Source organism: Trichechus manatus, unplaced genomic scaffold (assembly GCF_000243295.1).
Source record: "Trichechus manatus latirostris isolate Lorelei unplaced genomic scaffold, TriManLat1.0 scaffold00028, whole genome shotgun sequence".
NCBI lineage: Eukaryota > Metazoa > Chordata > Mammalia > Sirenia > Trichechidae > Trichechus > Trichechus manatus.
The window spans coordinates 13,878,670-13,903,786 of record NW_004443964.1 but is presented as its reverse complement, the minus strand read 5'-3'; the positions used below and the strand labels follow the sequence as shown (position 1 = coordinate 13,903,786).

The window sequence follows — 25,117 nt, the reverse complement described above, 5'->3', positions numbered from 1 at the left end:
TACCATTTCCCCATGGTGGGTCAATCAGTGTTCTTGCTGTCCTCCAGTTCTTTACACCTCAGGGAGCCCTCTGCCCTCTTGAAGTCCAGACAGGTTGAGTCTGGTAGGAAGTAAAAATTGTCTGGTGGGTTCGCCAAAGCAGGGCACTGACCATTGACCCAAATAGGGAATGCTCCTTCTTGGCTTCTTCCTGCAGCCTTTTGCTTCCTCAAGTCTCTTACCTCTGACCTCAGGGAAGCAGGCCAAGATCAGCCCGCCAAAAGCCAGTTGTCTGAAAACTGATTTGTTGAGTGGCGGTTTCTTCCAATGTCCACTTTGCTGAAGTATTGGTGGTTTTTTCAAAGTTTGACTTTTGCCACTGTTCTTTTCCTGATCTGCCCTTTCCATGTCATGTGGGAATGGAAGGACTGTCTCTTAAAAGTAGTTCACCCTTCCCTTCATCTTTGTAACGTATCCCTGTCCCCACCCTCAAGTATGCTTCCTCTTCTGCTTCGGCTCCGGCCATTGTATCAGCAACTGGTGGCTTTCCCCTAAATACAGCTCTCTGACTGTCTGCAGACTCTCCCCTGCCCCAATGTCTCTCCCTATCTCTGTGGAAAAGGGCTGCCTTGCTCTGTCCTAGCCCTGGTGGCGCAATGGTTAAGAGCTCGGCTGCTAACCACAGTCGTCAGTTCAAATCCATCAGCTGCTCTTTGGAAACCCTATGGGGCAATTCTGCTCAGTCCTGTAGGGTTGCTGTGAGTTGGAATCAACTCGACAGCAGTTGGTAAAGACCTGGTTGAAGCTATGCATCTGGAGGGCTTTGGATTTGGAAAATGACTTTCAGAGCATTGACCTGGAGCTGGCCCTCAGCCCCCTGCCCCGTGGGTCAGTGGCTCCATCGGCTGACATCTTCTCAGATTTCTGGCTCCTCTTCAGTGCTCATTCCTTCCCCTCTCCTACCTCATGCCCCATGTCCAATTTGGGCCTCCGTGGCATCTTCCATTGCATGCTTTTTAAAAATGGCAAATGGGGGAATTTCCTACTTAACTATTCCAGAACTTACTTTTCCTCTCTGGTATTTAGTTCACACTTGACAAATGAGGGCTTGGACTATATCAGGGTGGCAATGTCTTGAGTGCAAGTGCTTAGAGTCCCTTGTTAGAAAGAATGATGAAACAGGGTCCTGCTTAGCAGGAAGTGGTGCCATGATGGATTCATGGTGTCTACTGTAAGAGCTTGATAAAATAGAGGGTCAGCGATAAAGTGGAAGACCCTCAATGAGATGGACTGACATAGTGGCTGCAACAATGGGCTCAAACACAGCTACGTTTGTGAGGATGGCACAGGACTGGGCAGTGTTCCGTTCCATTGTACGTGGGGTCGCTCTGAGTTGGAACCGACTTGACGGCATCTAACAAAAACAACACTGGGGGAATGGGAACAGAGAGTGACCACCGACATTTGCTGTTGCTGGACCAGACAGTCTCTAAGGGCTCTGACTCAGACATTCAGATACGCTGTGGTTCCTTGATGCCTGTCTCCCAGTTAGTTCACTCCTATTCCTTCCTGCCTCTTGTCCCCTCTCCATGGTGCACTGTCTTGGTGCCCATCAGCCTCATGGCTGTCCCTCTAACCCCTCCCCGGATCATGTCAAACCCAGTCACATATCCCTTCTGCACATCCAGACCCGTCTTGCTGCCCTTCATTGTTCTCAGATCAGCAAACACAATGAGACCTCTTCCTAACACTGGGGTCTGAGGACGTCTGTAGCATAGACCAGAGGTTAGCAAACTATGGCCCCCACAGCCCAAATGCAGTCCACCATCTGTTTTTGTAAATCAAGATTTATTGGAACACAGCCACACTTATTTATTTATGTTGCCTATGGCTGCCTTTGTGCTACAACGGCAGCGTTGAGTAGCCTCAAAGGAGACCATCTGGGCTGCGAAACCTAAAATATTCACTTTCTAGCCTTTTACAGAAAATGCCGTCCAACCTAAGGGGGCTCATCTTCCAGCACCATATTGGACAATGTTCTGTTGTGATCCATAGGGGTTTTGTTGGCTAATTTTCAGTAGATCACCAGGCCTTTCTTTCTAGTCTGCCTCCACCTGGAAACTCCACTGAAACCTGTCCACCATGGATGACTCCGCTAGTGTTTGAAAATACGGATGGCATAGTCCAGTATCACAGCAATACGCGAGCCAGCACAGTGCCACACACTGACAGATGGGTGGTGAAAGTTGTATCTCTTTCTAGGGCAATCAAGAGAATTGCATCAGTTACTTGGGTAATTGGGAGAGGTTTCCCTTTTTTGGAGCATTTGTGCATTCTGTTTTCATATGTAGATATATCCTTGAGATACCAGCTTGGGTTGGGGAAGAGATGGGATGAGGGAGGGTCTCAGAAAAAGTTCACCATAAAGTATTCAGGTCTTAACTTAGCGCTCACATCCTTACTTCCCCTACCTCCACCCCATCACCCAAAACCCAAATCCTGCCAACTTGAGCCCACGCTGAGATGCCATCTCCTTTAAGAAGCATTTTGAGATTCCTGCGCCAACCCTGTCCCATCCCTAGCATTTGCAAGTCACTTCTTTTGCTCTCTCTTGTTGGCTTACCTGTCAGTCTCATAGCTTAATCTATATGTCTTCTTTCCCCTTCAGATGGGAAGTCTCTTGAGGGCAGGAGTTATTTATTTTTATCCCTTAAAGTGTCGTGCATGGAGTAGATCTGCACCAGATGCTTACTGGGCATGTAAGTTGTTACACTGGGAATGTTAGGTGTGCAGTAAGAATTCTCTCCACTTCCTCCCAGTCTGGGTTACCTCTGGTCACGAGATGTTTGGCAAATCTAGTCTCACAGCCAGAGAACCCAGCAACGTGCTTTTCTTTGCATACTACAAAGAAATATTAATCCAATCCTCTTTTAATTACATACTCTGTAGCCCTGCAGTATTAAATCATAGGAAATGAAACTTTTGTCGTGGATGTAAGAATGCAGGCACGTAGAATAGCAGCAGCCAAGTGAGGGTGCTAACCGGATGCTTCTCTTCTAGGTTTTGATTACTACTTTGGAATCCCGTACAGCAATGATATGGGCTGTACTGATACCCCGGGCTATGACCACCCTCCTTGTCCAGCGTGTCCACAACAGAGTAGACCGTCAAGGTAATAAATACTATTGTGGTGCAAAGAGTTAACACGGTCGTCTGCTAAATGAAAGGTTGGAGGTTTGAGTCCGCCCAGAGATACCTCAGAAGAAAGGTCTGATGATCAGCTTCTGAAAAATCAGCCATTGAAAACCCTGTGGAGCGCAGTTCTACTCTGATACACATGAGGTCACCATGAGTTGGTGTCGACTCGACCACAACTGGTTTGTTTCTTCTTTTTTGGTTTATTCAAGGCATTTGCTATGGGTTCCAGAACAAGCTGAGGTCCTAAGGGGGTGGTCCATCAGGAGTAAATGAGAAAGCCGGACAGGCAACAGTTAAGACAGCAAGGAAGACAGGTGTGCGTTCAGGTGCAAATTTAAACGCACTATTTGCATTGAGTGTAAGAAAACTTAGAGCAAAGACAAGGCCAATGAAATTCTTCTGTTGGAATTTTCCATGTCCTTTGGCCTGTTTAGCTCCGCTGGGGGGCCTAGTGCTGCCAGGGCCTCAAACCGGTGGCCCCCCCTCCTGCCTACCGACTTTGCTCCTGGCCCACGCACCTGGCTCAGACTCTGGACACAGGGAGGGATAGAGAAAAAGCGCACAGGGCTGCCTGCCAGCCTCGCCCTCCCCTGGATAGGTCAGCCGGCATTCTGGTGTTGGAGTGTCATGCAGGCATTTAACAGGATGTTTTTAAAGCATAGTCAATGAAGTGGGCAAATGTTCATGCTATAATGTTGTTGTTGTCATTAGGTGCCCTCGAGTCAGTTCCAACTCATAGTGACCCCATGTACAACAGAACAAAACACTGCCCGGTCCTCACAGCTACCACGGCCTCCACCAGACTGAGTCCAGCGCAGCTAGATGGTGCCTGGCTATCACCACTGACTGCTCTGACCGAGATCACAATAGAGGATCCTGGACAGAGCTGGAAAAGGAAGTAGAACAAAATTCTCACTCACAAAAAAAACAAAACAAAACAAAACAAAAAACACTAGATTTACTGGCCTGACAGACTGGAGAAACCCCCGAGAGTATGGCCCCCAGACACCCTTTTAGCTCAGTGGTGAAGTCATTCCCGGGGTTCACTGTCCGGCTGGGGATTGGATGGCCTCATGGAGCAGAGTGGGACTGATGAGGCACAGCAGTCCAGGAACAAGGACTAGAAGGCAGGAGGGGACAGGAAAGCTGGTGATAGGGAACCCAAGGTTGAGAAGGGACAGTGTTGACATGTCCTGGGGTTGTTAACCATTGTCATAGGGCAATATGTGTACTAACTGTTTAATGAGAAACCATTTGTTCTGCAAACCTTCATCTAAGGTACAAAAAAAAAAAAAAGCATTATCTATGTGAGATCAAATTGACAACAGCAACTCAAAAGGTTTGATGGGAAGCCTAGGGGACAGTGAGTTGAAGATAATGGTGATGGAATAATTTGGAAAAGGATAGTGAGAATAGCAGCACAACTGGAAGAATGTAATTGATGTCACCGAATTGTACATGTAGAAACTTTTGAAATGGTGTAACTTTGGCTATGTATATTTTCACCAAAAAAAAAAAGGTCCTCCAAGGTCGAGAAGGGAGAATGTTAGCATGTCATAGGGTTGTTAAGCAATGTCATAGAATGGTGTGTGTACTGACTGTTTGATGAGAGACTATTTGTTCTGTAAACCTTCATCTAAAGTGCAATAAAAAAAAAAAAATTAAAAAAAAACACTGCCCAGTCCTGTGCCATCCCTGTGATCATTGTTATGCTTGAGCCCATTGTTGCAGCCACTGTGTCAGTCTATCTTGTGGAGGGTCTTCCTCTTCTTCGCTGACCCTCTACTTTACCAAGCATGATGTCCTTCTCCAGGGACTGGTCACTCCTGATAACATGTCCAAATATGTGAGACAAAGTCTCACCATCCTTGTTTCTAAGGAGCATTCTGGCTGTAGTGAAAAAAGCAGGAAGCAAATCATCAACAATATGGTCTTAACTACATCTCTACCCGTATCGTTATAGTCCTATCGAGAGAGACTGAAGGAAAACCTGTCAAAATGTGAACAGTGGTTCTGTCTAGTTGTGGGACTAAGGGGCTTTCATTTTCTGATTTTGCATTGTATTTTCCAAATATTCTGTAATGAGCATGCACTGTTATTATCAGAAAAAGATAAGCAACCTTTTTCGAGTCACAAAGCAGCGCAGACACGTGCTCCTCTTGTACGGAAAGTGTACTGCTGTTATTTGTAAACTCACAGGTGTCAGAACCACTTGGGGAAGGTGAGTCTCAGCTGGCTCATTAATAACAAAATAGTTAATATAATAATGGCTGTTTACTGAGAAATCGTTGTCGTCTAGGAATGCTACGTGACTTACCTTTAATCCACACAGCCATTGTATGAGGCAGGTATTTATCCTGACTTTACAGGTAAGGAAGCTGACCCTATCCAGGTTACACCGGAACTGGTGGTGTTGTTACGTGTCGTCGGGTTGATTCCGAGTTACGGCGACTGCATGTGACCGACTAGAACTGCCCCATAGGGTTTTCTAGGCTGTAATCTTTACAGAAGCAGATTGCCAGGTCTTTCTCCCACGGAGCTGCTGGGTGGGTTCAAACCACCAACCTTTCGGTTAGTAGCCGAGCGCTTAACCATTGTCCACCAGAGCTCCTTCTGAAACTGGTAAGAGGTGGGAATGGAGATTCCAATCCAGCTTTCTCTAAGTCCAGAGTCCATACTCTCTAAAGCCTTCTCCTCAGCAGCGTGGGTGTCTCCAGGGGCTTGTCAGAGATGCTGAGTCTCAGGCCCCATCCCTGAGGATCTGCATTTAAACAAGATGCCCAGGTGATTCGAGGGCTCAGTACAGTGTGAGAGGTGCCTGCTGCCCCCTCTACCCTCTGTGGCTGGGGGCCAAACCTGCCGGGCACAGCTGGCACCCTCTGGCCCTAGTGGGTGTGACATGTATCAGCCAACCTGCTGAAAACCAAACCTGTTGCTATCTAGTCGATTCCAACTCAAAGCGACTCTATAGGACAGAGTAGAACTGCCCCATAGGGTTTCGAAGGAGTGGCTGGTGGATTCAAACTGCCAGCCTTTTGGTTAGCAGCTGTAGCTCTGAACCACTGTGCCACCAGGGCTCCCATATATCAGCCAGTCCTTTAAAAATCTGTATTACAATCAAATAGAAAGAAAAAAAACAAAACAAAAAAAAAATAGTTGGCTTAGGGAAAGAAAAGGAGAGAATGTATAATGATGGTGGAGTTGCCCTGAGATAATAAAGAGCTGAAAAATGCAACACAGATGGTGGGATTATTGAAGGGATTATTGATGGTGGAATTGTTTATGTCCAGCACAGTGATAACTCTTTTTCTGTCTTCAAAAGAGCATGCTCCTTGGCGATTACCTACTCCAGTTGGACCCTCTTGTCTCCTTAGTTTCTGTAATGAGTGTGTGCATATATGTGTGGATGGGGAGATTTGAGCTTTTGATTTGTGAAAAGGACTTGTTCTTCCAAGTTTTTTCTCTATACTGTTAGAACAGTTCACCTGCCTAAGAGGTCTCCTGTTATCTCTCCTTTTCTCTCAGTTATTCTCAGCTTCTCTCCTGGTTCTCTGTGTCAATCAGGATAAAGAACTTCAGTTTTTAGTAAGCACCAGTGTATGCCTTGGAGCCCAGTGGTGCTTTGGTTAAGAGCTTGGCTGCTAACCCAAAGGCTGGCAGTTCAAATCCACCAGCCACTCCTTGGAAACCCTATGGAGCAGTTCTACTCCCATTTTGCAAGGAGAGAAACTGAGGCCTAACAGGATAAATTCAGCAAGTAGAGTCTCCTAGCCAATCAGTAGACCTGTCCTCGGCATTTGGCATTTCTGTTTTGTGCATTAATGATGTATGTCTGGCAGTAACGAATGCTGAGGTGTGAGGTGAGAGTAACGCTGGCTATGATGATTAAGGTTATGTGTCACCTTGGCTGGGCCATGATCCTCAGTGTTTTGGCAGCTATGTAATGATGTAATTTGGCAGTTATGTAATGATGTAGTCATCCTCCATTTTGTAATCTGATGTGGTCATCCTCCATTTTTGCATAACTACCTGGTGTATTATATTGGTTTTACACTTGGAAGAAATGGTGGATTGGCAAAAGCATTTGGGCCAAGTGTTTTGTATTTATGTGCATTGCTGCATTAAAACATTTTGCTTCTACTTTATGACTGCTTAGGGTGTGGAAGTAAATAGGCTACTGTGTGTGCTTTCCACCCAGGAATCCTGAGAGGGCCTGTTACACGGACGTGGCCCTTCCTCTGTATGAGAACCTCACCATCGTTGAGCAGCCAGTGAACTTGAGCAGCCTGGCGCAGAAGTATGCTGAGAAAGCCACCCAGTTCGTCCAGCATGCCAGGTAAGGACCCCAAGTGCTGCCCTCACTCCCCCACCCGCCGTGTTCCCCGGCCTCAGCACTCCCCAAAGACATGGCAGGTTTCATTGCTCAACAAAGAGATGGGTATGTGTGTGTCCTGTAAATGAAACTGAAAAACAGTTCCCCTTGGAATCTTCAGGCCTGAGTTAGAAGCTCCACAGTGTGTTCTGGAGTTCCTGGGAGCCGAAACCATATCCCTGCTCTTACCATGCTATGGTGTCATTATGATTCTGTTTTCTCCTACTAGGGCCTGTCCACTGTATTCTGGGTACTCAAGGTGTTTGCTGAATTCATTCATTAGCAGGATGTATTAGTTTCCTATTGCTGCTGTAACAAGTCACCGTACGCTTAGTGGCTAAAACAACAGAAATTTATTCTCTTATAGTTCTTGGAGGTCAGAAGTCCAAAATGAGTCTTATGGAGCTAAAACCAAGGTGTTGGCAAGGCTGGTTCCTTCTGGAGGCTCCAGGGGAGAATCATACCTTGCTTCTTCCAGCTTCTGGTGGTTGCCACTGGCATTCTGTGGTTTATGGTCACAACACTCCAGTCTCTACTTCCTTTGTCATGTTGATTTCTCCTCTGCGTAGTCAAAGCTCCCTCTGCCTCCCTTTTATAAGGATACTTGTAATTCCCTCTCTATTGCAAGATCCTTAACTTAGTCACATCTGCAAGGACCCTTTTGTCATATAAGGTAACATTCACAGACTCCAAGGATTAGCACCTAGATATCTTTGGGGGTCATTTTTCAGCCTACCACAAATTCCAGCACTACAGGGTAAGCAGGTAACCTTAAACTGGGAAGCAGGCTGAGTGTAAGGCCTTAGGGAGTGGTGTGGCCTGTGGTGAACCTGAAAGCACATGCCCCATCTAAAGGGGGGGGCACTACCTTAGTTCTAACTGCTTGTTGCTATGTGAGAATGTGAGCCTAGCGTGGTCAGATCATCTCATTTTACCAGAGAGACAGGGTACATGGCTCTTCTGCAAAATCTCCTCGTCTGTCAATGTTCACAACTACTGCAAATTAAGAAGAACAAAAAGGAAAAAACAACACCAGACCACAGTGGGTCTCTAACAAATCACATAGGCGTGAGGGCTGCTGGTCTGCAACCTCTGTCAGGTCAGGGAGAAGCGTCATGGAGATTGTGAAACAACAGACAACTCCCCAACTGTGCATACTTACCTTGGGTACAAGCCCTCACGCACATGCAGGCATTTCTCCTCCACCACCTCACGCCTTGAGCTGACCCCTCATACTGCTGCCTCATATTTTTTATAGCCTTTTAGCCTAAATGGGCAAGAAAAAACAGGCTGTGTGGCTGTCTACTTGAGCAGAATTAAAATGGACTCCACTTATGGATAACTGTGACCATACCAGCCCTTAAGTGTACAAGGATCCCTCTACTCCACCTGCCCCCTCCTCCTCCGTCTGTCACGTTGGAATTTTCTAGAGGGAAGATCAGTAAGGAGAGTAGAGGTAGCAAGGTTGGCAGATCCAGTCATTTATTTCTTGATAATAAAACCTACTGAAGGTCTTCATCTCGAGAGCGGCCACTTAGGGCTTCAGAGAGTGCATGTTAACAGGTTTCAGGAATTTCTGAAAAACGGTTTTTTTCCACATTGCTGATGTGAAAAGCCCTTTCTCGCATCTGGAGGGTTGAGTATTTCCCAGCTCCCTGGAGCTTCGAGGTGGTCCAGGGCCCTGTCCCTTGTGACTGGTGAGTGCTTCAAGGCTGGGACGACAGTCCACTCCTGCCTCGAGGGCCTCCAAACGAGCAGCGTGGTTTCTGAGAGGAAGCCAATGGCAGCCAGCTGGGGTGTACGTAGGACCGTTAACACCCGCTCTGAGGTGGACATCTGTCAGTTAATCAGTTAAAAGACAGACAGATCGGCTAGCGAGCTCCTTATCAAGTGAAAAAGGTGAAGAGTTTGCTGATTTATGAATTAGTTATTAAGTTGAAAGTTCCATGAGTCCTGTTGGTTTTTAACTTTACGGAAGGTAATCCTCAGGCCTGCTGATTTCTATAGGATTCGACGTGATGATTTATCTGTGGATCTCTGAGTGTCAGTAGAAAGGGCCGCCAGGTCTGTGCTCCTTTCTCCTCCAGGGGCCCTGCCCCCACCTCTGACGCCTCCCCTCACCTGGATCTGTTTGTCAAAAGTACCAGGTATCCCTAGGGTGTGGCTTCCTGCTCCCAAACCTATATTTATTGATATATGTAAACCTATTTATTGATATAAAATATAAGTATGTGTAAACCAGTAACCAGTTGCCTTTGAGTCAATTCCTAAATCACGGCAATACCCTCAGTGAGGATTCACATCCACAACCACCGCAAGTAAAACCAGTTGCCCTCAAGTCAACTCTGACTCACGGCCACCCCGTGTGTGTCAGAGTAGAACTGTGTTCCACAGACTTTTCAGTGGCTGATTTTTCAGAAGTAGATCTCCAGTCCTTTCCTCTGAGGTGCCTCTGGGTGAAGTTGAACCTCCCACCTTTCGGTTAGCAGCCGAGCGCATTAACCGTTTGCACCACCCAGGGATTGATTCCTGCTCCTTCTTGGACTCTATTCTGAATTTGGGCATGGAAGGGGCCCCACCCTAAAACTTCTTTGACTTTGTGCTTGGGTCTTTACGTAGCATCAGTGCCGAAGGTGAATGCTTGAACTGGGTCTCTTGAGCAGGAGGTAAAGCTAGAATAGGCAGAAAAGGGAAGTGCAGAGAGCCTGGGCTCCTGGTAACGAAGCTAGACGGTCCTCTGCTCCTTACAGGGTCTGGGACTGCATGCTGAACCTGAATAGGGGACACAGACCTTGACAAGGATGAATGTTGTCAAATAAAAATCCAGTCCAGCCTTTGATAAGGAGAAGCTTTATTCAGAAAGGAAAGGGGAAACGGACTATTCCAGTAGGGGAAAGGGTCTATCGTAATAGATGTGCTAGGGTATCAGAGAGTTAGGGAAAAAGCATTTTTCTTTTATCGAGACTGAGAGTAAATGAGGCTAGAAAACGCCCAGGTGTGGGGAAGTGGGGTGAAAGGGTGGCATGATGGGAGAGTAAATCAGAACATTTTCTGCTGAGGCCAGCCCATTCTCCATGAGGGGCCCTTCCATAGGGGTGGGATGTTGGCTCAGGCTGAGGGTGGGCCAAAGTTCAGAGACCGGGAGGAAGGAGAGAAGCTTAACAGAAGTTTAGTCAACAAGCACTTTGTTTCTTATTGATCAGTGGGGGCAAACAATTTGGTTACTCATTTACGAGCAAGGAATGGAATTTGGAGGGTCTACGTGTGACCTTGTCATAGATAAACAGGCAGACCTCGGTGAACCTTATCTAAGTCATATGGGAAGGGAGGTTATTTGCAATAAGCTGTTTTCCTGAATGCAAAGGGTGAGGGGATTTCTTTAACCATTGCTGTTTCCCAGAATCACAGGGATCAGGTAAAATCCAACACTGTCAGTGTGTTGGGCACAGGGATGAGTGGTGGCTTAGGATATTTGAAATCAGAGCCGTCTGGAAAGTCTGGGGTGTATTGGTAGTGCAAACAGTTAACGCACTTGACCACTAACCAAAAGGCTGGGGATTTGAGTTCACCCAGAGACATCTCAGAAGAAAGGGGTGGTGATCTACTTCTGAACAATCAGCCACTGAAAACCCTGTGGGGCACAGTTCTACTCTGACATACATGGGGTCACCCTGTTAACTGGTTATGGCCAACGTTTCAGGGCATTTATCATTCAAAATTAGGTCTTAGAGGCGCACATGAAAAACGAGCCCCGGCTCTCATGGGGTAGGATCTCCAACACCGTCTTGATACCCTCTTTTACTTGATCCCCACACCATCATTGCTGTCCTTCCTTGCTTGTCTAAGGGCTTCCACCAAGTGGCTGTTACCTCCTCATCTTTCCTCTCACCTAGCTCCCAAGTAACAATAACCTGCACCTACCCTCAAGCAGCTCCAAGCCAGTTCTTACCCTCTTACCCCTTCTTCCTCCTGCTTGGATGCTCAGGATGAATAACAGTAAGTAAATGAATAGACTCAAACATATCCACGATTATGAAGATGACGAAGGATGGGGCAACCTTTTGTTCTGGTATACATAAGGTCACCATGAGTCAGAGCTGACTGGATGGCAACTAACAACAAGAACAAATGAATGAACTAGGAATAGCTACAGACCTAACGCCTTTCTCCTTCAGCGTCTTCCCGGGTGCTGTTCTCTCCCTGTTGAATGGCCACTGGGCATAGTCCCAACCTAGTGAGCCCTCATCCTTCAGGTCTCACTTTCTCAGGAATCCCTCCACCCCAAGCCTGGTTTGGTTCTCCTGTTATACCTTTCCACAACATCCTGTACTTTCTCTCTATCATTCCTACTTAATCTGTAAATAATTCTCTCATTCCTTCTTTTTTATTGTGGTAAATATATACATAACAAAACATTTGCCATTTCAGTAATCTTCACATGTACGTTCGGTGACATTAAATATGTTCATCATGTTGTTCAACCAAGACCATTAACCATTCTTGAATTTTTCTGTCACCTTTAGCAGAAGTTCAGTGTCCGCTAAGCATTGTGTCTTCCTTTCCCCCTCCCTCCCACCTGCCCCGGTAACCACTAATAAACTTTGATCTCTGTACACTTGCCTATTCTAGATATTTCATACAAGTGGGATCATACAGTATTTATCTTTTTGTGACTGACTTATTTCACTCAGCATGATGTTTTCAAGGTTCATCCATGTTGTGGCATGTATCAGAACTTCGTTTCTCTTTACCATTGTATGTATATAGCACACTCTGTTGATTCATCTGTTGAGGGATATTTAGGCTGTTTCCACCTTTTGGCTACGTGAATAGTGCTGCAATTGAACATGGGTATACAAGTATCTATTTGCATTCCTGCTTTTAATTTTTTGGGGGTATATACCTAGGAGCGGAATTGCTGAATCATATGGTAATTCTATGTTTAACTTTTTGAGGAACCGCCAGACTGTTTTCCTCTGATTACTTTTTTCATTGCATTTTTCTCTCTCCTGTTCCCAACTAGAGGGTAAGGTGGAAGAGGGTAGAGGTCTTATCTGTTGAGTTCACTCTATCTCCAGTGCTTGAGACATAGTTAGAGCTTAATAAGTGTTCCTGAAATGAATGAATAAATGTGTGAGTTACTTTGTGCAGCCCCAAAGATGCCCAGGCACTGTGAAAGGGGTGTAAACATGAATTAGACTTGTCCTTGCCTTTGAGTAATTCTCAGGCTAGGAGGGTAACAGATATGCAGAACCTGGCTTCAACGCAGCCTGTGCTGTGTGACCAATGCTGTATCAGAGGAACAAAACAAAAGGGCTAGAAAGTGGTGGAACAGGGAGGAGGAAGCAGTCCATGACCTGGGGGCAGCTGGGGAGCCTCAGAGTTGACTTTTTTTTTTTAATTTTAAATTGTTGTAAATATATATGTAGGAGCCCTGGTAGTACAACGGTTAAGCGCTTGGCTGCTAACCAAAAGGTTGGCATTTCAAACCCACCCAGTGGCTCTGTGGGAGAAATACCTGATGATCTGCTCCTGTAGAGATTACAGTCTAGAAAACCCTATGAAGGGCTCCACTCTGTCACATGGGGTCTCTATGAGTCAAAATCAACTCACCAGCACCTAATAACAACAAACATACACGTAACAAAATGTTTGCCATTTCAAGATTGTTTACATGTACAAGTCAGTGTCATAATTACATTTACCATGTTGTTGAACCATCACCACTATCCGTTTCCAAATTTTTCCATCACCCTTAACAGAAGCTCAATGTCACTGTGGGTTTTTGAGCTAGGTCCTAAGAATTGATGACATGATTTTAGGAAAGATACTAGGGCGAGTACTGTAGGGAAAAAGCCTGCATGGACTCGGCAGAGGAGGGCAGAGAAGGTAAGGGGTTGGGGAAACTGCCTTTAGGAGCCTTTGAGGGGGAAGGAAGGTAAGGCTGAAAGGACTCAAATTGGGAAGGCCCTGGAATGCTGGGCTGAGGAGTTTAGGGTGACCCTGCAGGCTGCCACGAGCGCTAGAATGTTTCTAAACAGGGAGCTGACAATTAAGACTGAGTTTGAGAAGGTTGTCTGTAACGCCAAGGCCCGAAGGAAGCCAGTGCCCTGTGGGGGTTAGTGGCTATCATTATGGTCCATTCCAGAGAGGCCCATTATTCGTTCAACCCCAGGAGGGCCACCAACGGAAAGTGAGAGGGTGGGGAGCTGGGGAAGCCAGGAGGGCAGGTGCCCAGTCCTCCCTGCATGAGGTGGCCTGCTTCCACCTGCAGACCTGGCAGTCTCCAGCCTGGCGCCAGCTGGGGACCCTTCGTGGGTGCCCCTTGAGGTTTCCTTGCCAACTGCTGATTTTCTCCGGACTTGGCTGTCCCCGATCGTAATCTTTAGTGCATCTCCATGCCCTGCCCATCCTCCCTTTCCTGGAATGTTCCTCCAGACTCTTCCTTGTTTTGTTCTTCTCTACTCACCGCTCCACTTGTGCTACGCAAATAACATGTGTTCCCTTTAGAAATCTCTGAAAACAGAGATAAGTAAACAGAAAAAAAATCACCTTAAATCCCACACCCCCAGACATAACCCCTTTGCTAGGTGTATGTCCTAGCCTTATTCTGTGCAGATGCATAAACATATTTTTAAAACAAAAATTGAATCATACTGTCTTGTAATCCAGGAGCCCCAGTGGCCCAGTGGTTAAGCTCCCGGCTGCTAACTGAAAGGTCAGCAGTTTGAACCCACCAGCCGCTCTTTGGGTGAAAGACGTGGCAGTCTGCTTCCATAAAGATTACAGCCTTGGAAACCCTATGGGGTAGTTCTACTCTGTCCTATAGGGTTACTATGAGTTGGATCGACTTGACGCCAACAGGTTTGGGTTACGGGTCTCGTAATCTGCGTTTTAATTTTTAATGCACAGCACCACCCCACCTTTTTCCCATTGAGCATGAGGGCATAATGAAGGGATGGGCTGGGGGACAGACACCTCCAGGGGTAGTCTCTGGGGGCTCTGCCATCTTTGTGAATTCTAGCTCGGTATCAGGATTTGGGAGAGGAGACACACTCCCCTACTGCTAGCATGCATGAGTCACAGTTATTAATAAAAGGCTACAGTATCTTAAGTATTTACTATGGGTACAACAACCCTGTGGAGGAGGGTTTTTTTGTTTTTTTGGTATCTCTTTTTGCTTTATTATTTGTTTATTAAGTAGCAGTTAGACCAAAAATTTCCCGTTGTTTATCAAGCATTGTTACTTTCTCTTTTTTTCAATTGCTTTCTCATGCCGTTTCCCCATTTTTAAAAATATTAGAATTATTATTTTTTCAATTTTATTTTATTGTACTTTAAGTGAAAGTTTACAGTTCAAGTTAGTCTCTCATACAAAAATTTATACATACATCGTTACGTGACCCTAATTGCTCTCCCTACACTGTGACGGCGCATTCCTGCTTTCCACCCCTAATATCCTGTGTCCATTCAACCAGCTCCTGACCCTCTCTGCCTTCTCATCTCACCTCCGGACAGAAGCTGCCCATTTAATGTCATGTATCTACTTGAGCTAAGAAGCACACTCTTCATGAGTATCATTTTATGTCCCATAGTCCAGTCTAATATTTGACTGAAGAATTGGCCTTGGGAATGGTTTTAGTGCTGGGTTGACAGAGAGTCTGGGTGCCGTGGTCTCTGGGGTTCCTCCAGTCTCAGTCAGACCATTAAGTCTGGTCTTTTCACTAGAATTTGAGTTCTGCACCCCACTTTTCTCCTGCTCCATCAGGGACTCTCTGTTGTGTTCCCTGTCAGGGCCGTCATTGGTGGTAGTCGGGCACCATCTAGTTCTTCTGGTCTCAGGCTGATGGAGTCTCTGGTTTACGTGGCCCTTTCTGTCTCTTGGGCTAATGCTTTCCTTGTGACTTTGGTGTTCTTCATTCTCTTTTTCTCCAGGTGAGTTGGGACCAACTGATGCTAGAATTACTTTTTTTATTGAATCATAATTACCACGGTGAGTTCAAAACGGGCACAGGTCTTTTAAAAAGGCAGCATATCATTCTTAAGTAACTTCTTAGGTTCTCTTCTTTTATGTATGATGCTATTGTCAGGTGCTGTCGAGTGGGCTCCCATTCATAGCGACCCACGGACAACAGAATGAAACAGTGCCCCGGTCCTACGCTATCCTCACAGTCGTTGCTGTGTTTGAGCCCGTTGCAGCCACTGTGTCAATCCATCTCGTAGAGGGTCTTCCTCTTTTCTGATGACCCTCTACTTTACCAAGCATAATGTCCTTTTCCAGGGACTGGTCTCTCCTGATAACATGTCCAAAGTACGTGAGACAAAGTATTGTCATCCTTGCTTCTAAGGAGCATTCTGGCTGTACTTCCTCCAAGACAGATTTGTTTGTTCTTTTGGCAGCCCATGGTATAGTCAATATTCTTCGCCAACACCATAATTCAAAGGCGTCAATTCTTCTTTGGTCTTTCTTATTCATTGTCCAGCGTCCGCACGCACGTGAGGCAGTTGAAAACACCATGGCTTGGGTCAGGCTCACCTTAGTCTTCAGGATGACATCTTTGCTTTTCAACATTTTAAAGAGGTCTTTTGCAGCAGATTTGCCCAATGCAATACATCATTTAATTTCTTTTTCTTTTTTTTTTGGTAACTACAGGGTCACTATGAGTCGGAATTGACTCGACGGCAATGGGTTTGTTTTTGTTTTGTTTAAAGTAGTGCCTTTGCATCTTTTCCTTTAAAAAAAAATTTTATTGTGCATTAGGTGAAAGTTTACAGTGCAAATTAGTTTCTCATTCAAAAATTTATACACAAATTGTTTTGTGACATTGGTTGCAGTCCCCACAGAGGGAGGCGTGATTACCCCACTTTATAGATGTTGGAGGTTAATTGTGCAGAGTCACACAGTCATGAAGTTAAACACAAAAGCCCAAAGCCCTGGGGCTTGGATGTAGGTCTCCAGAGCCTGAGTGCTTCAACCTGTCCACTCTGCCATCTCTTCTCATTGCTCTCCCTTCCAGCCTCTGGCCCAGGGTGCAAATGTGATCTTGAGAAACCATGTGTATATGTGGGAGTTTGGAGTACTGGCGATGGGGGATGGGACAAAGGATGGGCAATGGGACCATCCCTATGTATGCCATATGCAGTAGTGAGTTCAACAGCCGATTCTTCAGGGGGAAAATCTAATTTACAGCATTTACCAGCGGAAGTGGTGTACATACTCTCACTGCGACTGATTTCAAGCTACTAAGGCTGGCGATTCAAACCCGCCCAGTAGTACAGTGGAAGATAGGCCTGGTGATCTGCTTCTGTTAAGATTATAGCCAAGAAAACCCTATGGAGTACAGTTCTACTCTATAACATGGGGTCGCGTAAGTCAGAATCAACTCAATGGCAACTCACAACAACAACATGATGTTACCAAATGCCAAGGTGGGAGGAGATGAAGCATAAGTAGTGTTTCCACTACACAGATGCAATAGACGTAAGTAACCTCGAGAGCATAGATAATAGTGAGACGTAGTAAAACAATTAGGAAGTGAAAAGTATTTATTACCTTTGCTTCTAATGTAATTTATTTAATTTTAAGTTTAAGTTTTAATGATGGCCATGCTTAAACCTGGCTTGTAAAACTCCTGAAATTTGAGCCAGCTCCAACATACCACTGCAATATGGTGGTGTCGTTGAGTGCTATTGGGTCAATTTTCGACTCATTGCAACCCCATGTGAGAGAGTAGAGCTGCCCCATAGGCTTTTCTAAGCTGTAATCTCTTTTTTTTAAAATTGTACTTCAGGTGAAGGTTTACAGAACAAATAGTTTCTCATTAAACAGTCAGTACACATATTGTTTTATGACACTGGTTAACAACCCCATGACATGTCAACCCTCTCCATTCTCGACCTTTTTTTTTTTTTCCTGGTGAAAATATACATAGCCAAAGATACACCATTTCAAAAATTTCTACATGCACAGTTCAGTGACATCAATTACGTTTTTCCTGTTGTGCTGCTATTCTCACTCTAGATGAAGGTTTACAGAACAAAATAGTTTCTCATTAAACAGTACACATATTGCCCTATGACAGTGGTTAACAACCCCACTACATGTCAACAGTGTCCTTACTCAACCCTGGGTTCTCTATCACCAGCTTTTCTGTCCCCTTCTGCCTTCTAGTCCTTGTCCCTGGACTGCTGTGCCTCATTAGTCCCGTTTTGTTTTATGGGGCTGTCCAATCCCCGGCTGAACGGTGAACCTCGGAGATAACTTCACCACTGAGCTAAAAGGGTGTCTGGGGGCCATACTCTCGGGGTTTCTCCAGTCTCTTTCAGGCCAGTAAATCTGGTCTTTTTTGTGTGTGTTAGAATTTTGTTCTACATCCTTCTCCAGCTCTGTCCAGACCCTTCTGTTGTGATCCCAGTCAGAGCAGTCAATGGTGGTAGCCGGGCACCATCTAGCCATACTGGACTCAGTCTGGTGGAGGCCTTGGTAGCTGTGGGCCATTAGTCCTTTGGACTTATCTTTTCCTTGTATCCTGTTCTCTTCATTCTCCCTTGCTCCTGAAGGGGTGAGACCAGTGAAGGATCTTAAATGGCTACTCACAGGCTTTTAAGACCCCAGACAGTACTCACCAAGGCCGAATGTAGAACATTGTCTTTATAAACTGTGTTATGCCCGTTGAGCTAGATGTTCCGTGAGACCATGGTCCCCACAGCCCTCTGCCCAGCAATTCAGTCACTCAGGGAGTTTGGGTATGTCTATGGAGCTTCCATGACCTTTCCTTGTACAAGTTGTGGTGGTTTCCCCAGTATTGTGTACTGTCTCACCCTTCACCAAAGATACCACTTATCTATTGCCTATTTCGTATTTCCCCCCCACCCCTCCCATCCCTTGTAACCAACAAAGATAATTACTTTTTGTGTGTAAACTTTTTCATTTTTTACAACAGAAGTCTCATACAATATTTGTCCTTCTGTGATTGACTTATTTCACTCAGCATGTCTTCCAGTTTCATCCATGTTATGAGATGCTTCACAGATTCATCATTGTTCTTTATCGTTGTGTAGTACTCCATTGTGTGTATGTACCATAGTTTGTTTACCATTCATCTGTTGATGGGCATCTAGGTTGTTTCCGTCTTTTTGCTGTTGTGAACAATGCTGCCATGAGCATGGGTGTGCATATGTCTATTCGAGTGATGGCTCTTATTTCTCTAGGATATATTCCTAGGAGTGAGATTGCTGGATCGAATGGTATTTCTATTTATAGCTTTCCAAGGAAGCGCCATATCATTTTCCAAAATGGTTGTATCATTTTGCATTCCCACCAGCAGTGCGTAAGAGTTTTGATCTCCCCGCAACCTCTCCATTTGTTATTTCCAGCTAGGCTGTAATCTTTATGAGAAGGAGCCCTGATGGTGTAGTGGTTAAGCACTCGGCTGCTAGCCAAAAGGTCAGCGGTTTGAACCCACCAGCCACTCCGTGGGAGAAGGATGTGGCAGTCTGCTTCTGTAAAGATAGCGATCTTGGAAGCCCTATGGGGCAGCTCTGCTCTGTCTTATGGGGTCACTATGAATTGGAATCAACTTGATGGCAGTGGGTTTATTTATTTATTTTGGAGGGTAATCTTTACAGGAGTAGATTGCCAGGTCTTTCTCCTGCAGAGCCACTGGGAGGGTTCAAACTACCAACTTTTAAGTTAGTAGCCGAGGGCTTAACCTTTGCTCCACCAGGGCTCCTTGAAATATGGTATCTATCTGCAGATTAGAAAAAAGTGTCCCTTCTGGGTGGGCACCAACCTGTATCAGGGTGCCCAGGTTAGCCAGTGTAGTGTGGGCTGGAATTAAGCCCCTACTCTTTCCCTCAGCAGGGCATGCTGGTGCAGCCCACAACCGACACAACTGTGCATGATCAGCCTGGGGAGTGTGGGCAGATGCTCTAGGGCAGTGCTGTCCAGTAGAACCTTCTGCAGTGATGGAAGTGTTCTAACCAAAAAAAACCAACCAAACCCATTGCTGTCGAGTCAATTCCAACCCACAGCGACCCTGTAGATCTTCGTTATCCAGTATGGTAGCCACTAGCCAGCGTGGCCACTGAGCATTTGAAATGTGACTAGGGCAACTAAGACACTGAATTTTTAATTTCATTTTATTTCACTTTGGTTAATTTAAATAATAGCCACATGTGACTAGTGCTATTGCATTGGACAGGGCAACTCTACAAAACGTGCAGAGAAGCTGCTGATTACAATGGGGAAGGCAGAGCCCCTGTCTTGGAACTTGTGACCGTTTTCTGCGAGTTAGACAGCTGAGTTCAGGCACAGTCCCAGTCAGAGAAGTCTGAGAGTCCAGAGACCAGGCACTCCGAAGGGCACAGTTTCAATGCAGAGATGAGGCTGGGAGGACTCAGAGGACTCTGTGGGGGGCAGTGGAAGTTGGGGTAAGTGCAGAAGGACACTTGGGCCAGTTTGAAAGTCAAATCTCTAGTTCACACACATGCAAAAAAAACCAAACCAGTGGTCCTTGAGTTGGACTCATGGTAACCTATGTGTGTCAGAGTAGGACTGTGCTCCTTAGGGTTTTTAATGGCTAATTTTTCGGAAGTAGATCACCAGGCCTTTCTTCCAAGGTGCCTCTGGGTGTACTCGAACCTCCAACCTTTTGATTAGCAGCTGAGTGCATTAACAGTTTGCACCACCCAGCGACTCCATCTCTGGGTTAAATGGTGTAAAAAGATTTGTGCTTTTCTCCCCCCTTTGTCCGACTTGACTGAGATCTCCCACCACACTTACTCTGTGTCGTCTAAAGGACCCCCCCCTCCATGGGTGTGGCCTGTGGCCAAGTGGGCTCCACGGGTGTCCCTGCTACTGTGGAAGGAGAAAGGTGGCATGGTTCTGCAGTTGCCCTTGATCCTGTTCCTTGGCTTCAGATGGAGTTGGGGGGCAGACAGGAAGTTTTCTGAGTGATAACAGAGGCCAAGGGACTTTAGCTTTGGAGCTGCAGCTCCCTCCACACCCTTCTTTCTGGGCCTTTTCGGAATTTTTAGGATTAGAAAGAAGTTGTCTGGCTCCTGGGCCTCTAACAGAGACTTGATCTGCGTGTTCCCTGGAGGTCATGTTCCTCCTTGGAATTCCCAGAAGTCAATTTAAACCATCCGCTCATCTCTTCGAAAAGGATGGAGGCTGGGAATGGCTGTTGTGGTCTGCACGCTGCCAAACAGCAGATAAAATGGAAAAACATGTTTGCCTTAGACTTTAGAGTGCAGCAGTTAAGGGCGGGGGCTTTGCTCTTGGCCAGACCTGAGTTCGAGTCCAGTCCTTGGTACTTACTAATTGCATAAGCTTGGCAAATTCTTTAATCCTTCTAAGCCTCAGATTCTTCATCTGGAAGAGGGAACAGGGAGTTATTATAAGGATGAACTTGGACAGCGTGAGCCCCATTTAATAAGCTCGCGGTAAATGTTGTGTTGTTATTGTTGTGTGCTGTCAATTCCGACTCATAGAGACCCTAGAGGACAGAGAAGAACTGCCCCACAGGGCTTCCTAAGCTGTAATCTTTACAGGATTGGATCACTAGGTCTTTTCTTCTGTGGATTGGCTGGGTGGGTTCGAACCACCGACCTTTTGGTTAGCAGCCAAGTGCTTAACCGTTGTGCCACCAGGGCTCCCTTCAGGAAATATTAAGGGACAGTAATTCTTATTACAATTGTTATCGTTTTTAATTGGCTAACCAGATCGTTTCCTCATTTTGGGGGATGCTGTAGATAAACTGTATTTTCTGAGCATGCCAGGTGACTGTTGCTGGGCAACGTGGTGGGGTTTCCCCTAAGGCACTGGCCAAGTCGGCGAGCCTCGTGTTGAGTTACCTCTTGGCCCTCCCGTTCCAGCGCCAGTGGGAGACCCTTTCTGCTCTACGTGGGCCTGGCCCACATGCACGTGCCCTTATCCGTGACCCAGCTGTCAGCCTGCCCACCAGGCCGAAGGCCATACGCTGCAGGTCTCCGGGAGATGGACAGCCTGCTGGGCCAGATCAAGGACAAAGTTGACCGCACAGCAAAAGAAAACACATTGCTCTGGTTTACAGGTAAAGCAGTCAAAACTAGCAGCCTAACTGTGGTCTAATGGATAACTCTGCACATGCTTCCCCCTAGACATGTGTCTGGTCAGCTGAGCCTCTTTAACTGGGCAGGGGGCTTGCTTTGAACTTAGGACCCCGCTAGTATTTGTTGACTTGAATGCTGAGCATCAGTCCACTGGGGCCTCCAAGGCTGAGCCCGTAGGAAAGTTTGCACAGAGAGCCGACTCCCTGCTGGCCCCTCGTGTATTGATTCGGGCTATCTAGGTGTTGCTTTTATTGCTAATGAGTGACTTTGACATTGAGAGGCTGCATAGTCCTCTAGCAGCTTCACCATCCTCTCCAGTAACCAGGTCACATCTTCTGGCTGAGTGGCCTTAGTGGAGCTGAACTAGTGACCTCTTCAAAGGGCTCAAAAGTTTACATGCTTGGCTGCTAACTGAAAGGTTGGGGGTTTGAGTCCACCCAGAGGAGCCTCGGAAGAAAGTCCTGGTGAACTACTTCTGAAAAGTCAGTCATTGAAAACCATAATGGGCACAGTTCTACTCTGACACACATGGAGTCCCCATGAGTCAGAACTGACTAGACAGCAACTGGTTTTCAAAGGGCTCACGCATACGGCTGGGTCTCAGGTCCTTACCTGGGTAAAGAGCAGTAGTTAAAAACACTGTTTTTGGGTCAGGTAGAAACCTGGGTTTGAGTCCTTACTGTACTATTGGGGAAGTTACTTAACCTCTCGAAGGTAGAAAGCCTGGCTCTCAGTTACTTAGCCTATGTCTTGTCATCTGCAAAACTGAGCTAATGATAGAACCTCCTTCATGGCATTGTTGGAGGATTCTCAGATGATGTATGTGAGGCACTGGGTGCATAATAGGTGCTCAGTAAATAGTGATGATGATGATAGTGTGGATGACAGTGGTGATGGGGTTGCTAAAACTGTATACAAAGGCAAGAGACTGCAGATGGGGCTAGCCCGGGGCAGGGAAAGCCAAGGAGAGGCCGGCTCAGATAAAGGGTAGCTCCAGGGTAGGGTCATATTTGTTCTTATGAGTCCTTCTGGCCAGCCCCCTACTGTACTCAAGAACATGGGGCCAGAGAGGGAGAGTCCATGAACCAAGCTCTTGATTATTACGTGTTTTTGCTTGTTTATTTCCAGGTGACAATGGCCCGTGGGCTCAGAAGTGTGAGCTGGCGGGAAGCACAGGTCCCTACACTGGATTATGGCAAACTCGTCAAGGTAAGGGGCTCATCTGGGGTTAAGGGGGTCCCACTGTGGGTGCTGAGCCCAGGCTGCAGCGTGGGATTCTGCCTCTGGGAGGGCCAGGCTGTATCTGGGCCTCAGGGGTATCACTCTGAAACAGGGACAGCGTTGCTCACCTGCCGCTTGCTCCCAGAGAAGAAGGAACAAGTTGGGACAGAGACAAAGTTTCTGTTCAGCCTGGACCATCCCTCTCTCTTGTCTGCCAGGACTCCCCTAAGGGAAGCAGCCCTCTCCTGACAAGCCAGTCTACCAACCTTCCAACAAATGTGCTTTGCTTTTCCTGTTATCCTGCTATTCTTGTTTCTCCTCCTTTTAAAAAGTCATTCCTTCAACCATTAATTCATCACATTTATTTAAGAAATATTTAACGCTCACTTGTGCACTGTGTTTTACATACATTTCTCTGATTCTTACAATAGTGAAAGGTAGGTGGTAATAACTTCATTTACAGATGAGGAAAGAGAGGCTCTGAGAAGATCGATCGGTAACTTGCCTGAGGTCACACAGTTTTTGAGGATGGAGCCAGGCTTTTTACTGAAGTTGACATTGCTGCTCTTGCAGGTGCCTCTGTCTTGACCTAACTGTCCTCCAGCCACCAGCTCGGCTCCCACCTGTTCTGGGATGGCTTCTCCACAAGGACCTCGATTCTGACAGAGCAGCCATGTTGTTACGTGCTGTTGCGTCGATTCTGACTCATAGCGACCCCGTGCAACAGAATAGAACCGCCTCCTAGGGTTTTCTAGGCTGTAATCTTTACAGGAGCAGATTGCCAGGTCTTTCTCCCGCAGAGCCACTGGGTAGGTTTGAACTGCCAACCTTTCGGCTAGCAGCTGAGCTCTTAACGGTTGTGCCACCAGGGCTCCTTGAGAGCAGCCATGTAGGGGGCTAATTGGCAGCATGGACCAAAGGATTGATGCAGCAATTCCTCTTCTAAGTATTTGTTTTAAGTAAATAATGAGCGAGGGGCACGAAGATGGCTGTAAAAGGATGTTCATGCTGTAGGCTTTGATATTTTCAGTAGTTGGACATAACCCCAGTGTCCAGCAAGAGGGGACTGCTTGAAGAAATCATGATACATCCATTCTAAGGAGCCATTCAAATGAGGCATAATTATTGCCTAGGAAGATTTCTATCAGTGAATAAAGCAGGTTACAAAACAGTAAGAAAGGTATGATTTATTATGTAAAAATTAAGTATATATATTCTCAGAAAAAAAGTCTTCAAGAGGCAACAAAAGGTAATAAAAGATTAGTAGCAATTACCTCTGGGTGTGGGAGGGACAGTTTAGGGGTGATTTTCCCACTTTTTTTCCCTCTGTAACAAAATGGTATTATTTGTTTTACAAAAAACTAAAATAAAAATTTTAGAAGGTTCTTGTACCCAAGGGATTCAGAGGTAGGTTAGGCTATTAATTACCCCTTTTGAGGAACGTCTGTGGCAGATTTTTAAATCTGGGACTGGGTCTCCCTGCTGTCCAGCCTCTCAGAGGTATGGCCCCCAGCTGTCTGCAGGTCAGAAGACACAAGCCCCCTTTCGCATTAGTCTGGGAGAACATTTGCAGCTACCTAGAAACTGGAACATTCTTGTGGCTGGTGGAGAGAAGGAAGTGCTGATCCTTCATTTTTGTTTTTCACCTTTAACCTGGAGTCCCCCGTGTCCGCTCCCCTGAGAGCTTTACAAGTGAGCGGCTATAGAATCTCCATGTTTTGTGTCTGGAGATTTGAACTGGGAGACAGGAGAACTGGGTGCCACCTCCCCTCACCTGCTCAGTGACCCTGGGCCGGCGACTTCATTCTTGGGGTGTTGGTGTTTCTCTCTCTCTAAGCGGATTCTTTAGCGCCCTCCCATTCAAGAACACTGTGGCTTATGTTCTGATTCTTGGGGAGAGTTGGATCAGGAGCAGATGCTAGGGAGGCTTGAGGTGGTGATGTGTCTGATGCCTGAAAGCACCCATAGCCTAGAGAAGTCCAGTGTGTCCTGGGAGTGGTTTTGTTTGCATTGTTGTTGTTGCTGTAGAGTCAGTTCTGACTCAACGATGATCCTGTGTGTGCAGAGAAGAACTGTGCTCCACAGAGTTTTCAGTGGCTGTGAGCTTTCAGAAGCAGATCGCCAGGCCTGTCTTCTGAGGCACCTCTGAGTGGGTTCGAACCGCCAACCTTTTGGCTACTAGTGGAGTGCTTAGTTATAGGAGTTTGTGTCACCAGGGATCTTTTTTTGCATTAGCTGATTCATTCCTTCTCT

At 46.3% G+C, this 25,117-nt stretch overlaps 1 protein-coding gene across 1 annotated transcript in view; it reads left to right on the top strand.

Moving 5' to 3' along the window:
* The window catches only part of ARSG (arylsulfatase G), an 89,779-nt gene that overhangs the window by 32,645 nt on the left and 32,017 nt on the right, over positions 1-25,117 (top strand). The window contains exons 4-7 of the mRNA XM_023729436.1: positions 3,040-3,151; positions 7,376-7,513; positions 21,428-21,624; positions 22,772-22,852. Of these exons, the coding sequence (XP_023585204.1) occupies positions 3,040-3,151; positions 7,376-7,513; positions 21,428-21,624; positions 22,772-22,852 (528 nt within the window). The remainder of the gene's footprint in view (positions 1-3,039; positions 3,152-7,375; positions 7,514-21,427; positions 21,625-22,771; positions 22,853-25,117) is intronic.